Here is a 17,734-nt window from a genome sequence, read left to right on the forward strand (position 1 = left end):
AGATAAGTGGCTATTTCATTTCCAATTCAATAGAATGTATAAATCCTTGAAAAATAAAGCGCACAAAATGCAGTAAAAAGAAAAGTATGTTTATAATCTTATCCTTTTGGTTTATATTGCTGCTTTGTCCCATGCTAGATAACCCTCTAAAAAACAAATAAAAATCAGTTTTAATGACAAGAAACCAGTACAGTGCAAAGCAATTCATGCATACACTTTTGCATGTATGCATTCCATATGTAAGTATTCATACCTATCCCAGATGCTCTTTGATTCCTGAAACGTGTTCAAATGGAACGCTTGGTAGAAAGCAGTTGAAGGATTCCTGTGAGATCCGAGAATCAAATGGAAATGAAGTTGAGAATGTACAGTAAAATCACCACTTTTCAAAAAAAAAATGGAAGACTTAGATTTCTAGTATAGTGTAACTGCCTTAATAAAATCAAAAGAAAAAAATCACATATAGTTGCTCAAAACAACACTTTGAAAAAAATTAAAAACTGGACAAAATTCAGCAGACCCCCAGTGATAATTCAGGATCACAATTCTAAAAGAAAGTGATAACAGACAAAAATTAAATACTAACTAGCATCTAATTTTCTGTGTGGGTGTACATGACTGCGACTAGTCCATAGTTTTATCAATACTACTATGTATCAAGTGCCTTTATAAATATTTATCTGCTTAACAACAAAGTAGTTCTCACATACAGCGTTTAGGTAAAATAAGCAAACCCTTCACAATACAGAAACTTCTTATGATCTACAAAAAGCGGGAAGAATTTGTTAATGAACAATGAAGAGTCCTTTCCTGAGTTGGACTTCATAGAGTTCCACCTTTAGAATCCATTATATATGTGTGGTTTCTTTAAGCTAGGGTAGAAACCTACCCACCATAATTATCACTTATTTCTACCATTCCTTAGGGGCACACTCCCTTGGGCTATCACCACAGAATCTTAATTTATGGGCTCATTTGGACAAGTTGTAGAAGTAATGATCCACCTCATAGATCAGGAACAGTTTAAGGGAACTAAACTGCTGACAAACCTGCTCCCTAGCAGGTCTCCCTCTTCACTGTCTCTCCAACCCTAACCCCCTTGCAACTGTGCAAACTTATACATTTGGGAACAAAACAAAACCTGCCATATCATTTTTAAAAAGTTCTTCATTCACACAATAGAATAATAGCAGTTAAGGGGCTGGCACTGTGGCGTAGCAGGTAAAGCCGCAGCCTACAGTGCCAGCATCCCATATAGGCACCGTTTGAGTCCAGGCTGCTCCTCTTCTGATCCAGCTCTCTTCTATGGCCTGGAAAAGCAGAAGATGGCCCAAGTCCTTGGGCCCCTGTGCCACACGGGAGACATGGAAGAAACTCCTGGCTTTGGATCCTCCCAGCTCCAGCTGCTACGGCCACTAGGGGAGTGAACCAGCGGATGGAAGACACCTCTCTCTCTCTCTGCCTAAGCCTCTCTGAAATTCTGCCTTTCATTTGAAAATTATTTATTTATTTAAATAAATAGATCTTTTAAAAAAAAAATCAGTTACAGGGGCCAGTGCTGTGGCACCGTGGGTTAAAGCCCCAGCCTGTAGCGCCGGCATCCCATATGGGCGCCAGTTCGAGTCCCAGCTGCTCCTCTTCTGATCCAGCTCTCTTCTATGGCCTGGAAAAGCAGAAGATGGCCCAAGTCCTTGGGCCCCTGTGCCACACGGGAGACATGGAAGAAACTCCTGGCTTTGGATCCTCCCAGCTCCAGCTGCTACGGCCACTAGGGGAGTGAACCAGCGGATGGAAGACACCTCTCTCTCTCTCTGCCTAAGCCTCTCTGAAATTCTGCCTTTCATTTGAAAATTATTTATTTATTTAAATAAATAGATCTTTTAAAAAAAAAATCAGTTACAGGGGCCAGTGCTGTGGCACCGTGGGTTAAAGCCCCAGCCTGTAGCGCCGGCATCCCATATGGGCGCCAGTTCGAGTCCCAGCTGCTCCTCTTCTGATCCAGCTCTCTTCTATGGCCTGGAAAAGCAGAAGATGGCCCAAGTCCTTGGGCCCCTGTGCCACACGGGAGACATGGAAGAAACTCCTGGCTTTGGATCCTCCCAGCTCCAGCTGCTACGGCCACTAGGGGAGTGAACCAGCGGATGGAAGACACCTCTCTCTCTCTCTGCCTAAGCCTCTCTGAAATTCTGCCTTTCATTTGAAAATTATTTATTTATTTAAATAAATAGATCTTTAAAAAAAAAAAATCAGTTACAGGGGCCAGTGCTGTGGCACCGTGGGTTAAAGCCCCAGCCTGTAGCGCCGGCATCCCATATGGGCGCCAGTTCGAGTCCCAGCTGCTCCTCTTCTGATCCAGCTCTCTGCTATGACCTGGGAAGGCTGTAGAAGATGGTCCAACTCCTTGGGCTCTGGCACCTGCGTGGGAAACCCGGAAGAAGCTCCTGACTTCTTATCGGCTCAGCTCTGGCCATTGCGGTCCTTTGGGGAGTAAACCAGCGGAATGGAAGACACCTCTCTCTCTCTACCTCTCTCTGTAACTCTTTAAAATAAATAAAATAATCTTTTAAAAAAAATCAATAACAGCAGTTAAGAAACTGTTTATTACACAACGGCCCTTTCTATGATGTAGGTGCTATTACTATTCTCATTTCATAGATGAGAAAACTGGGTCAGATAAGAGAAACTTGCTTGACATCACAGACCTAGTAAGCAGCAAACTGGTCCCAGAGTTTATGCTGTTAAACCACTATACTATAGCAGAGTTTTTTTGAATAGGATAGGTCTCTCTTTATCTATTAAATGATAGGATCACTATCTAGTCTTGCAGGATAGCTGAACAAGAGATCACATGTAAAGTTCTCAGCATACAGTCAGTGCTCAATAGCTATTATTCTATCAACAAAATTAGGTTTAGACAGAACATGGCAATTCTGAGGTCCCAATTAAATGCCTTAAGAAAATCTATGGTGAGGCCAGGGTTGTGGTGTAGTGGGTAAGGCCGCCACCCGATACGCCAGCATCCCATATGGGTGCTGGTTTGCGAGACTCATCTGTTCCACTTCCCATCTAGCACCCTGCTAATGTGCCTGGGAAAGGAGCGGAGGATGGCCCAAGTGCTTGGGCCCCTGCTTCCACATTGGAAATCCCGAAGAAGCTCTTGACTTCTGGCTACAGGTTGGCCCAGCCCACTGTAGCCATTTGGGGTGTGAACCAGTGGATCAAAGATCTCTGTCTCTTTTTGCTTTCAAATAAATAAATAAATAAATCTTAAAAAAAAAAAAAAGTATCTGTAGCAGAAGGTTAAGCTGTGGCTTGGGACGCTGACATCCTATATGGGCACTTGTTCAAATTCTACTGCCCCCCTTCTAAGCCAGCTCCCTGCTAATGTGCCTGGAAAAGCAGCAGAAGGCGGCTTAAGTATTGGGACCCCGCCTCCCACATGGGAGACCCGGAAGAAGCTCCTGGCCATCAAGGTCATTTGGGGAATGAACCAGCAAATGGAAGATCTCTGTCCCTCTCTGTAACTCTGCCATTCAAATAAAATAAATAAATCTTTTTTTTCAAAAAAAGTCACTACAGAATTAATACAGACAACTATTTACAAGTTCTATTAGAACAGCAATCAAGTATCAGTGATCATGAAACAACAGTAAATATACAAAATTCCATTATTTCAAAATTCAGATTAAGACTCATTAAGTTGTTATTCACTGAATTTTAAGAAATTATTTTAGAAAGCAGTTAACATTTTAACGAGTAGGTATCTCTTAGATAATCCAAAATTAGCAAGTCACTAGTTGCCAGAGTATCAACAAAGCCCAAAGCAGCTGTTTAAATTAGGAGTTTTTAAAATGTATAGAGACTATCATTCCTTGCCCTATTTCAATCCCCATCCCTTTTTTAATCCTTTCTCTACAATCTTTAAGGCAATCAAAGGCACTGATTAGACTAGCCAACAACCAGCAAAACCCTTAAGAGGCTTCTAACTACTACTTGCTTAATGTCTTACATCCTCTCAAGATACATTTACCAGGCCACTTTTCACTGTTTACAACTTAGTCTGGGAAATCAAATGAACACCAACAGAACCAACCAAAAAAACCTGGCTCTCTCCCCTTACCTCTGCCCCGTACTATATGGAAAGTACTTTGCTATTTTTATAGGAGACTTCAAGTTTAAACTGAGTTGCTCAAAGGAATGTAGTAAATATAAGAGAATAACACAGTAAATTGAGAAGGTACTACGCAAGTCTGGAACTTAAAATTCTTTAAAGGGTATTCACAATATATCTATGACACTCTTTAAGATACCTTCACACTGGGCTGGCGCTGTGGGGCAGTAGGTTAATGCCCTGGCCTGAAGCACCGGCATCCGATATGAGACACGGCTGCTCCACAGCTCTCTGCTGTGGCCTGGGAAAGCCGGAGAAGATGGCCCATAAGAAATTCCAGCATTTTTGCAGTCTAATAGTAAAATGTTTCTCATAAATCAAATGTAAAAGCAAAAAAAGGGACAAAGCTACAGTTAGTAGTAAATCTTGGGGTGTGAAAAGAACCTGTGAAGTACAATACAACAAATGCACCTAAAGTCTTTAAATCATGTCAGAATACTCTTAGGGTGCACAAGCTGACAAACAGCCACTATATCTACATATTTCTACATATATTCAAAATGAAGATGCCAATTAGACTACAACATAAGTACTATTGTTTCTGAATACTTCAACTGGAATGTTATCCATAAATGAGGGATTTTTTAGCAAATAACAAAAATTAGTCTCCAAGCATTGATTAACAGGCATAGGTTAAAACAGGCAAGTCTGGGGGCTGGCGCTTTGGCGTAGCGAGTGGGGCTGCTGCCTGCAATGCCAGCATCTCATAGGGGTACCAGTTCGAGTCCTGGCTGCTCCATTTCCTGTCCAGCTCTCTGCCATGGCTTGGGAAAGCAGCAGAGGATGGTCCAAGTCCCTGGGCCCCTGAACCTGCCTGGGAGACCGGGAGAAAGCACCTGGCGCTACTCCGGCTGTTGCAGCCTATTGGGGAGTGAACCAGCGGATGGAAGACCTCTCTCTCTCTCTCTCTGCCTCTCCTTCTCTCTCTGTGTGTAACTCAAGTGAATAAATAAATAAATCTTTTTTTTTTTTTTTTTTTTTTTTGACAGGCAGAGTGGACAGTGAGAGAGAGAGACAGAGAGAGAAAGGTCTTCCTTTGCCGTTGGTTCACCCTCCAATGGCCGCCGCTGCAGCCGGCGCACCGCGCTGATCCTGGCAGGAGCCAGGAGCCAGGTGCTTTTCCTGGTCTCCCATGGGGTGCAGGGCCCAAGCACCTGGGCCATCCTCCACTGCACTCCCTGGCCATAGCAGAGAGCTGGCCTGGAAGAGAGGGGCAACCGGGACAGAATCCGGCGCCCCAACCGGGACTAGAACCCGGTGTGCCGGCGCCGCAAGGTGGAGGATTAGCCTAGTGAGCCACGGCGCCGGCTTAAATAAATCTTTAAAAAAAAAAAAAAAAGACAAGTCTGTGAAACCTAACTGGTCAAGGAACTTCAAGAGAGTGGAGAGGAAAAGAATCATTTGTAAATACTGAAGATTTACATCAAAGATTTCTGTTTTGGAATGATGTAAAATTGAAACAAGGAACCCTAGGTAAATGCTGTTAATTGGGTCATTTCAAGGTTATAGTTGTTGAAACCTGAAGGCATCTTAAGGAAGGTAGATTTTACAATATTAGAGTGAAATATTGAATTTTATGTCACTTTGTCACAAATTACCTTCTGCCCAAGAAATAAAATTGAAACCAGTTTTCTAACAACTTACTTAATGTCATTATAAATTAGCATTGTAAATACAGAACCAGGGAAGCAATTCTTCGGAAGACTGAGATATGGTTTGTAGAGACTTAAATAAAAATGCTGCTTTTCTATTTGTAGACACGTTTCTCCCTGACCTTATAATTTGTCATGTTAATTTCCATGTACATGAAAGTATACATCAGAAAGTGACTCAAAGCATGTGATAGAAATCTAGTTACTTTAGCAAGACACTGTCTTCGGAGGGGAACTGTAACCAAGAGGAAGCACACCCTCCCATACATACTTCAAAACTAAGTTATAAAAATTGTGGAGCTTACTGGCACCATGGCTCAATAGGCTAATCCTCTGCCTGCGGCGCCAGCACACCGGGTTCTAGTCCCGGTCGGGGCGCCAGATTCTGTCCTAGTTGCTCCTCTTCCTGTCCAGCTCTCTGCTGTGGCCAGGGAGTGCAGTGGAGGATGGCCCAGGTCCTTGGGCCCTGCACCTGCATGGGAGACCAGGGGAAGCACCTGGCTCCTGGCTTCAGATCAGCACGGTGCACCGGCTACAGCGGCCATTGGGGGGGGTGAACCAACGGAAAAAGGAAGACCTTTCTGTCTCTCTCTCACTGTCCACTCTGTCAAAAAAAAAAAAATGTGGACGCTTAAAGGGTGATGTACAGGAGCCCCAAACCTTACAAACACTTTCTCTTTTCCTTATCTATGTCAAGTCAACTGCAGAGACTTCTAAATAGAAATCAAGGAAACAATAAGCAAAAGATCAACAAGGGCCATCTTTAATATTATTTTCCGGGGTAAATGATTAAAAACATCCTTTAGGTAAAGGGCTATAATACAATAAATTTGTAGCTACAGTAGCTTTTCTTTCTCCCCATCTTACTGTCCACTTAATAAAACAAGACTTCTAACTATGGGAGTATCCAAGAGCAATGGCTTTGGAGTCAAAGATCTGAGTATGGGTCTATGCCCTGTTACTTAAAGGCAATGTGACTCAAATTCTCAGAGCCTCACAATCCATATGAAAAAGGGGGAATAAAACACTTCTTACAGGTCATTGAAAAGATCAAATAGGATTATGTATACACAGGGTCTGACACAAACTTGGTTCATGTTTTATGTAAGGTTATAGTTTCTACACTATACTGTGTAAAAATAAATTTTTAGTAGAGCATCTGGATGTGGAGCAACTCCATCATCAAGGCCTTACTGATAGAGCTAAGCATACTAAATCAGCTAGTGCATTCCATTTGCTGAGAATTTTGATTTTGGGAGACTCAGCACTCCTCCAGGTATTCCCTAAACACAATTTGATCAGAAGACTTTTGATTTGAAATACAATAATCATTGAAAAGAGTGCTGAAATGGTCCCAAGATACAAAGTACTTTAACACTAAAATCTTGAAGACACATTTAACAGCAATCACTACACAAATCTAAATTTCTTATCATTATATTTAAGTCCTTCACCCTGGTCAATGTCTGTCAAATTACTGACATCATTTCCCAAATCTGAAAGATTCTCACTCTTCCATATCATTATAGAAGCTTCCTTTATCCTTGGTTTGTAAAACCACCCCTTTCTCTTATCAGTGAATGACCCTTTTAAGAATCAGCTTAAGAGTTAGTCTCAGGAGAATGAACAAGTAATGGGTTACTTCTGGGTTTAAAAAAAAACCAGGGGTGGTAGGGAGGCTTCCAATGCATGCTACTTTGTGTATTTTGAATTTTGAACTACATAAACATATTAGCTGTGCAGACAATTCTTAAATGAAGTCAATCTATTTTCTTTCCACTCCAATCAGATTTGATATCCCAAATTGTTCCCATTAGCACCATGTAACTCCATCATGGCTTACTATATATATAGTATACATTTGGTAATCATTTTCCTACAGCCCAAGATCTTGGAGGGCAGGATAGTCTTATTTCTGTGTGCCAGTCATTCCTACTCAGAGATCACAGTAAAGCCGAATGACTGACATTACTGCTCTAAATGTTTTCATGGACATTCAATCTATTTAATGAGTATTCACCTTCACTTACTGTCTAGAGGTTAGGCTGGCAGTTCTCTAGCATATTTGAAAGTAGGGACTCACATGTATACAGACTAGATGGAACCTTAAAATCTGACCAGGTTCCAAATTCTTTCTTTATAAATTACAAAAATTGGGAGAAGGTAAATAACTTGACCACAGAAATCAGTTAACTGGTGGAAGAGCCAGAAATAGAATACAATTTGCTATACTTCTTACTACATGACTTACTTGGCCTAAAATAATATCTTCTTTTCTCTGATTACATTCATACCATATATACATCTAAGGACACTTCCAGATGAAAATCAGACTCTTGGTATGATTTGCAGCACACAAAGAGTGACCTGGGAGAGTAGTCTGGACACTGAAACATTCCATTTCTGTGATGTAAAGCTTGCCATACATGTTGTCTTATGTTATTGATTGTTCACAAATAGCCTGCATAACTCATTTAATCTTTTCAAATTCTGTACGGAAAGCATTATCCCCATTTTCAATATGGAAGAAACAAGTCTTGGAGTGCTAAGCGACTAGTTCAAGGTCAAATGCCTCAAATGCGGAGCACAGCTGGATTTTAGCCCAAGCTTGCCTGACTCCATTGCCTGTCTTTAAATGCCCACTAAAGAAAGGTTAATGGATTATTAAACACACTACTGATTTTATTTGATCAAAAGACCCTTCCTCCCCTTTACTGTTTTTGTTCTGTTTTCAAAGGGCAGGTAGACCATATACAAAGCAAGGATTTGTTTTAACACAAAAAGTCACATGGTCAAACTGAATTCTAATTCTAACTTTGAAACTAGTGGGATTTTAAACTCTGCTTCAGAAAACCTTCATTCACAAATTAAACTATTTGTGTTAATAAAGACAGATTGCCTAAAACATCAAGGATAACACTGAATTATACCAGCACTATTTACAGTAACTGACACATTGATCATAAAGTTTATCTTCCAAACAACAACGTTTAGTCAAATTTTGGTGAAAACTTACCAGAAAAGAGGCTAAAATATTTTAATATTCAGACTTCACTTATTTAATAGCAGGTATATGTCATAGGTGAATACTAATAAAATTAACTTGACTATCTGCAGATTTTTCACTTAACCATCATATATAAATGTGCAACCTAAATGATGAGAACTCATTTTAAACCAAATAAGCAAACATTAGGATACAAATAAAACCAAACACTTAAATCTGATCTGGGGTTTTAAATTTGAGAAGTAGAGACCAGCACTGAGGTACAGAGGGTTAAGCCACTGCATGACATGCTGGCATCCCACTTGAATACTGTTTTGAGTCCCAGATGCTCCACTTCTGACCCAGCTCCCTGCTAATGCATCCGAGAAAGCAGAAGACCACTCCAAGTGCCTGGGCTCCTGTTACCCTTGTGGGAGATCCATCCAGGAGACTGGATGGAGTTCTAAGCTCCTAGCTTTGGCCTGGCCCAGCCCTGGCCATTATGGCTATTTGAAAAATGAACCAGCAGATGGAAGATCTCTCTCTCTTCTCCGCTCCTGTCCCCCAACTTTGCCTTTCAAATAAAAAAATAAATTTGAGGAGTAAGCAATTTAGAGCAGCACAGATGAAATTCAATTCACCCGATTTAAAGTAGAAATTATGCAAATTCTTTTAGAAATAAAGTAGTCAATCATTAACCCTTTAATATTAGTCAAATTTGAAGTGTATATATTCACGCATATTTATTAAAGTCCTAGAATAATGTATAGTAATGATTCAAATTAGTTATTCTTCCTAAATCTTTAGAAAGAGTCACAATTTTTGATTTAAACTATGCCAGATTAAAAACATAAAAAATAATCAGTACTTTGGTACATCCAAAACATTATGCCAGTGACTCAGCTATGCATATTCTTTGTGAATGCAGTAATTAATACAATACCCATTTCAAGCAGTAGCCTGTAATCATTAAGTTTAGTATAAAGAAAAATCAGAAGCTTAAAGGATTTATTCCAATTCAAAAGTTGTGCTGCAAATGCCCTTTAAATACTGTCAATTATTAAGACTTCTTATTAAAAAAAGCTGGTCTTCTCATTAATAAGGAATTACTTAGAGAACTTTATTCAGGCTACATTTAACCAGACACATCTGCTTTTGTAAAGCCTCTTCTTTCTCATACTTAAGCAGTCAGAGACTAATACAATTAAGAAATAAACAGCCATCTCTTTAGGGGCCGGTGTGGTTGCACACTGGGTAAAGGGAGTGAACCAGTGGATGGAAGATTGATCTCTCTTGGTATCTCCCTCTCTCTTAATTTTTTCAAATAAATAAAATAAACCTTAAAAAAAAAAAAAAACAGTATCTCTTTAGAAAAAGAAATACATACTGGTCCTTAAACAATCATTCATAGAAGAAATCAGACCACGGTTCCTCACTATTAACAATTCTTCCTACTGCTGCTGGAAATCATACTTCACCTCATTCCACTGTTCATTTTCTTGTCTTTGTTATCTGCTATCATTCTGTACTTCCCCAACTCCTACCAAAATCCTTTTATACTTTTCAAACAACTATTTCTCTGTTAAGAAAGAGACTCATTTTGGTTTATCATGATTGGTGGAGCTGCTCTTCCTTATTGGAGGAAACTAGAGAGCATGACTGCTTTCAATCTTTTCTGGTTGCAGAAAAAGACAAATTCCATTCCAAATTAGCAAGGTTCCATAAATCCAGTATCTCACTTTCCAAATCAGTGTTATCAGAAGTCTTAAAGAACCAATAGATTGGTATTATGTTTATTCACAGCAAAGACAGAACATATATATGTGTATTACCAATCCTATACTATAAAACTAAAACAACTTCTTACAAAGATAATAAAGATCAAGATTTGTGTTCTAATCCCCCTTTCCTTATGTTTCCTGAAATAATAACCAATGTTTGGCTTATATCATTTAGTTCACATAAAATTATAAACAATATGCATCCTAGTGAATATAAAAGGCCACATTCCTACTGACACAACTCTTGGTTTTAGGATTTTTAGGTACCCTGGGAAATCATCAGCTTTTTTGAAGAATATGTAATTTCCTTGAGTAAATTTTATTTTCTAAATGATACTTTAGTAATCAATATGGCACTCCTGATGAGTGCACCAATATTAGTTGTTATACTAAAGAATGTCATATATACATATGATTTTACACTCTGATTATTAACTTCTGGTAAGAACTCTCTCTCAGAGGGTTAAATATGCATAAAATGAGTATCTAGTGCATGATTTCTACATTATCCGTAAAGCTGGAAGAGCTAAATTGCCTCCAAAATTCAATAAAGAAAAGTAAGCTTCCAAGAAATACAGTTCAAGTGAGGAGCTTTCCACTTCTGGCCTTATCTGCAGTGAGACTTTCATGTAACAGAACTCTATGAAGTAATTACAGGTTTTACTGTAAACAGGGAAAGTTCTGCCTCCTGGTGTACATTTACATAATCCTCTCACTCCCAGAAAAACAAATTAACAAAAATGAGAACTCTGTTAAAGAAAAATTTATAAAAGTGCATAAAAAAATTTTGTGTTTTACAGCACATACCAGAACCACCACTTAAGAGTCACAATTTATAATACTTTGTAAGTAGTCATCAGCAAACCTCACAAATAAAATCATTAACAAGATATAAAGATATTTCCACTAAGGGATCCTTACAATCAGGTTTTCAACAGTCTTTTGGCTGCAGTTGACAGTTCACAATTACAGCCATTCATAAGAGTTCCTGGAATGCGGCCTACAGAGTTCACACTGGTCAGCTATCTATGGAAAGCAATCTGTACTGTGTTCCTTTTAGGGCCAGTAATATTTTGTACCTTGCCCATCTACAAAAGAGGAGTCTGTTAAATGTGTAGTTTAAACAGATTTTGTAACATTTACTGTAAAAGTGACCACAAATTATTTATTAACTATTTTCAACCACGATTATACCCACCAGATTACATAAGATCAATTTAAAAGAGTGTCAATAATGAACCACAAGTCATTCTAATAAGAATGGCTATATATATATATATAAACTTTACGGTAATTAATAATTTGGGATCAGTAGGCAATGCTAATTGTTAATTCTTTTGCATGCACCACCATCAACACCGAAATCACCCATTTCCCCTCCTTTTCTCAAAGAAATACACCATGTTTACTAAAATCCTAAATTTTCTTAAAAAGCAAAGACCTTATTTACCAAAGCTCCCTTAGGATCTGAAACCTATGCACAATGTGTAGGTCATAATTACTCAAAACTTCTCACTCCAAATTGTGTTACCTTTGAGTGACTGCTCATAAAACTGTATGCAGGTTAAAAAAAAGGCAACCCAAAATCGCCATATTAAGATTTTTATATAGTATTGTCTCTGCAAAAGTACTCAACTCAGAAATTTAAACATGTCTACAAAACTATATTATTTAATTTTAAGCATACTATTTTAAAATGTCTTCCTGAAGGCTTTCCAATATAAATTGCTTTCTTTTTTTTTTTTACTTGATTTATTCCTTCACCAGGTGTTAGCCCACTGACAGTCAAATGTGTAAGATTACAACTTGGAAACTAGCATGTTAAATTAAAAACCAATGGAAGGCTATCCACAAAAATTAGACATGCATATTTGATAAGCAATGCCAATTTTAAAAGACTGAAGTGAGGAAGGAAGTGCCATGTTTAAAGCAGGACTGCACAAACATCAAAACTCCTAAGCTGGCTTAACTGTTGCCATTGAAAACATTGGTATAATAGTATCTTACTGTACTAAAAATTAAAACATTTACATGTCTGAATTATCAATTTTAATATACTAAGAGAAATAAATGCATCTCTGATGTCATACCCCGAAGAATATATCTCAGAGTTTCCAGATGTCAACACATCTCTCTGCTTCATGCCATGTCATAATTTTAAGTTCAGAGCAATGTAATTACATATGCTGTAAACTTAAGAGGTGTAAAAAGGAGGGATAATATATTTTTCATTCATAACGTACTTGAGTATAGAAAAGTAGGGAGGTTGGAAAACCAGTCATTATTTCTTGAAGAAATAATACAGGACAGTTTATAGAATCAGAGAGGTAAGCAACAGATTATTTACCAACTCAATCAGAAAAGATAAGCTTCTGGCAGATAGAAAAGGGAAGATGCCCCCTGTTGACTATTATCAAAGGTGGAAAAAAATTTAGTTTGCTTTTTCGTTGTGCCCCATACGTAAAAATGGAAGCAACTATAAAAGTAGAAGGATTTTTCTGAGTGGCCTGTGGTTATCAGTATCTTGGTAGTCCCATCCATATAAAGTTTTTAGCTAGCTGGGCTCACTTATGGACATGTGGTACTCTCTAAGAGTCTCAAATGGAAGAAACACTCACCACAAGCAAGTCACCTACAAAAAAAGATGAACTCTGAATTACAAAAAGAGAGAAGATGAATGAATTTCAGTGAGCATTTTTCAAACCAACAGACATATATAACAAAAATACAAGGCTAATTAGAAATGGGAAGTCAAGAAAAGTACATGAAAGAACTCAAGAAACATAGATAGAAAAGACGTTAACATCTCAGTGTATTTTTACATACCAATTTTGTTAGAAATCTATAAACCAGTTTTGATATTTTAACACACCTAAAATTAATTTTTCTTTAAAAACCCCAGCTACTAAATGCCTAACTTGTGAAGCACCTGAAACATGAAACATTTTTTGCAATTTTAAATTGTGCTATCAAGTCAGCTTTTAAAATTTTACTTTGTCAAATTTCAAGACACTAACAATCCTTATTAAATCACAACCAAACATCAACTGTTGTAGAACTGGTGTAGCAATACACCAATTTTCACATTAAAAAAGCACCTCTTAAATAGAGGGAGCCAATAATTATCATTTACACTTTTATTAGAAAATAACTCTTATTTTCAAGAACTACAGCTTTTACTATTGTTGAAGGCTCTAATACCTTCCTCTCCAACTGTAAAAAGATTAATGGACTGTAAGAGCATCTTACATTTTGCCTAAACAAAAACTATCTCGGAGAAGCCTCACAACCTTCTATCCCCTTTTATTGAAAGGCTGAACTAAGTAGGAATCTTCAAATCCAGATCTGACACTCTTCTCTCTCTCCAGCTTTTCCAGATGCACTGTGGGGAATTCCTCACATAGATTTCTTTTAGAAATCTAGAATCATGAGAGGGTCTTCTGGTTTTCCAAAACGGAAAATTTGTAAATAATTTTATGTGTCAGTTTCAAAACTCACACCGACAAAACTGCCAGGAAGTGTTCAAGTGTGACTGGTATCTAAGAAAGGGGCAATCCTCTGGCAGCATACTGGCTACTGCCTTCAATTTGTGAGGGTTAAGCTAAACTCCATTTGTTGAATAAACGCTGCATCCCTACTCATTTTAATAACTTCAAACAGCTGTGATGAGACCAATACCTTCACTACTCACTTTTACATCAGCAGTCAATTTTTACTAAACACAAAGCAAATTTTAAAAGCCCCAGTGCACAAAGAACTCTCCCGAAGCTGCATCCTAAGCTACAATGTCTGGCCAAGTGTTCTTATGAAACATTTAAAATAAAGATTTCCATACCTGTCTTCATCACCATCAACAGGAATAGCTATGCTGAATACAGAGGTGGCGAGACTGTTCATAGGTGTTAACTGAAGGGGGTTTGCCAGGGCATCTGCAACAGGAGGCTTCACAACAGGCTTACTGTCAGCAGTGAGAGAAGGTGGTGGTTGAGGTAGGGGTTCTGATTTTCTTCTAGTATCGTCAACTTGCCCGACTAAAGGTTGGGCTTGAGTCTGAAACTGGCTTAAGTCAGACTGCGGTAGACTCGTTGGTGCACTGTGTGTGCCTGGCGCTAAGGGCAGCCCGACGTGCTGGATTATGCTGCTGCTCCTGCTGACTGGCGTATGGCTGCTCAGCTGCTGCGACTGGGCCAGAGGCGCGGGTACATTTGGCATAGTAACAGAAGTGGTAGACACACTAGGCACGCTTGGGGCGGGCACGGCTGCAGGCACGTTTGGAACTCCGGGCACCACGGCGTGAGGGCCACCAGGCAGGGCTGACAGCTGACCACTGCCACCCATCTGCGGCGGAGGCACGGACTGGGGCTGCCCAGCCCCTGTAGGCCCCATGCCTGGTTGCACCACGCCTCCCAGAGCAGCCGGGGGCACTCCGGCCGGCTGACAAGGCGCTGCCTGCCCGCCCTGCGCAGGTCCCGGCCCTAAGGCCAGAGCTTCACTCGGCTGGGAAGACGCGCCCAAGATCTGCGCGCCCACTGAGGCGGCGCTCTGGCTGGTGCCCACGGCAAAGCTGGCCGCCGCGGCGGGGCTCGCTCCCACGCCGGCGTTCGAAGGCTGCGCGGGGCTTGGCGGCTGCAGGCCGGCCACGTGCTGTTGCAGGTACTCACTTTGGCCAGAGGGCTGGACCGGCAGCAAATGCCCAGGCGCTATCTGAGGCTGGGGGTACGCGAACTGTTGGGGCTGCTGCGGGGCTGTAGCGCCGACCGCCGGGACCGGCTGGGGAGGCAGAGACACCGCCGACTGCGCCTGGGCTACTACATTCGTTGGCGGCAGACTCTGCCCACCCGGCCCCGGAGGGGCGCCGCTGGGCCCGATTCCCTGGGGCTGGCCTGGCTGCGCGGCTGCTATCATTGGCTGCGGCCCGGCAGCGACTCCTGCAAACGGCGGCAGCGGAGCCGAGCTCTGAGCCACAGCCCCACCTACGGGCGGCGGCGGCTGTGGCTGCCCAACGCTAAAACTCTGCGGCTGGGCCGGAGTGGGCTGGCTCATTTTCTCCGACGGGGGTAGCTGTGACACAGCAGACAAGGAGCTGTCAGTTCCAGAGTCGGGCCCGTGCGCCCCCTGCATGGAGGCCACCACCACCACCACCGACCCTCCGGTGGCGCCCAGGCCACTGTCCCGCTCCGCAGTTTGATCAAAAGTATTGCTGTGTCTAATGCAATCCCCAGACCTGGTCAGGACACTGCTGTCGGAATCCCGCTCATAGTATTCCATACACGTCCATCGGCCGCGGCGATAGGGCTCTCCGCTCCCGTGGTCCAGCTTGATCACGCGAAATCGGGAACTGCAAGTGGCGGGCGGCTGAGCCGGGGCTGCGGGCCCCGGCCCGGCAGACGGGCCCGCCGCCGGGGGGCCTCCGGGTGCTCCTGAGGCGGGGGCCGTCGCCGCCAGGGTGCTGGCGAGAGCCCCAGCGACGCTCCGGGCCGACACGGCTCCTCCTCCGTTGGCAGGAGCGGCCGCCGCGGCTGCCAGCTGCCCATCCAGGAGGAGGTTTGGGGAGACGGTCCCGGGAGTCTCGGCATCCCCAACATTGTTGAGGGTCTCTTCGGAGGAGCTGCGCTCGCAGACCTCCTCAGGCCCGTAATCTGTGGCCCGGGAAACGTCGAATATCTCGGAGGAGACGTCCTCTGTGCGCGACTCGTCCGGGTCGTCCAGGCTCTCGGTGTCCTCGGTGATGCTACTGGCCACCTGGGCCGTGGTGACACTGGTGATCTGGAAGCAGCTCTTCTTCTTGGCCGGCATCTTGGACATGGTGAGGAAGGCTGGAGGACACACGGGCACGCCGGCTCCTCGGGGATCCTGCCGGAAACGGCGAAGGGCAGCGCACAAGGGGGCCCCCAAAGACAAAGTCCGAGTCCGCGCTGGGGTGGGCGGCCCGCAGCTGAGGAGTCACGGGCTGATGCGGGCGCCGGACGCTCGCTCAGACATCCTCCTGCCCGCTGCCTTGTCGGGGTCGATCTCCGCGGCTCGGCCCCCCGGTCGCACTCGTGCGGCGGCGCCTCAATTCAACCCCCTCCGCCGCAGCAAGAGAGGGATCCCAGGGGCGCGCTGGCGGCTTCCTCCCTCGTCTCCGGGCCGCCGTGGGCAGTCCAGCTCGGCGCTCGGCACGGTCAGCAGGCCTGGGCTGGGGGTGGGAGTGGGAGGGCGAAGGGGAGGAGGAGGAGGAGGAGGAGGAGGAGGAGGAGGAGAAGGAGGAGGTGGTGGTGGTGGAGGAGCAGGAGGCGGCGGCGGCGGCGGCGGCGGCGTGAGGGGCGGCGCTGCCCCGCTCGGGCTCCTCAGGACGCGGCCGGCAGCAGCTCGGAGGGAAGAACGGGAGGAGTGGCGAGGCCGGAGGTTCCCGATTCAGCTGGGAGCCCGCGGGCCAGGGCTGGCTGAAGGTCTCCGGGCGGGCGGCCCTCCCTCCCCGGCTCTAGCCGGAGCTCAGCCCCAGGGACATGGTGACTGTCTTCAGGCGGAAACCCGCTCCGGGGGAAGGGAAGGCCGGCTCGGGCCTCCCCTCCCAGGGGGAGCCACCCCCGCGGGCGGCGGCGGCGGCGGCGGTCTCGGCCTCCCCTCGCGGCTCTCCGGAGAGTGAGGGGCGGCGGCGGCGGCAGACGGCTGGCCGGCGAGCGGAGGCGCTCCGACGATGGGAGGTAGCGGTGGTGGCCTCTTCGGCTCCTCCTCGGTGCTCCGGTTCGTAAATCCTGGAGAAACTGAAATTCAAACTGCTGAAGCGGCGGCTGCAGCGCCCTCCCCTCGGCCAAGATGGGGCTGAAATGGCCGCGCCAGGGATGCTGGGAGGAGCAGCAGCCCCGCTGCCGCCGCCGCTGCCGACTAAAATGCCGCCGCTGCCGCAGCTACCGCCAGCGCCGCAGCCGGCGCCGCTCCGTGACGCACCGGCGTCGTGACGTCACCGCCCCGCCCCCTCCGGTTTCCTGCAGTTTCGCGTGGAGGCTGGGGGTGGATGGGCGGAGCTAAAGGTTAAAAAAAAAGGGGAGCGGTTTCTTTCTTTAAAATATTTTTAATTTAAAATTTTCGCTGGCTCTTTAAGCGATGAAGAGCTAAAAACAGTTTTTAATTCTAAGCCGAGAGAAGCTTGCGACTTCGCTAA

At 43.7% G+C, this 17,734-nt stretch overlaps 1 protein-coding gene across 8 annotated transcripts in view; it reads right to left on the reverse strand.

The window, feature by feature from the left end:
• Nucleotides 1–17,503, reverse strand: part of TSC22D2 (TSC22 domain family member 2) — a 57,648-nt gene extending 40,145 nt beyond the window's left edge. For 4 of the 8 annotated variants that reach the window (XR_011388135.1, XR_007908757.2, XR_007908758.2 and 1 more), the window contains exons 1-2: nt 14,426–17,502; nt 254–325 (exon numbers count right to left, since the gene is read on the reverse strand). Coding sequence is in view for 3 of the 8 variants with exons in the window: in XM_017346837.3 (XP_017202326.1) it covers nt 254–325; nt 14,426–16,395 (2,042 nt within the window). In the remaining 5 variants the exon portion in view is untranslated. Of the gene's footprint in view, nt 1–253; nt 326–14,425 lie in introns of all 8 variants that reach the window. The other 4 variants (XM_008266326.4, XR_011388136.1, XR_011388134.1 and 1 more) reach the window with 4 other exon arrangements.
• Nucleotides 17,504–17,734: the final 231 nt, after the last annotated feature.

Source organism: Oryctolagus cuniculus, chromosome 4 (assembly GCF_964237555.1).
Source record: "Oryctolagus cuniculus chromosome 4, mOryCun1.1, whole genome shotgun sequence".
Taxonomy (NCBI): domain Eukaryota; kingdom Metazoa; phylum Chordata; class Mammalia; order Lagomorpha; family Leporidae; genus Oryctolagus; species Oryctolagus cuniculus.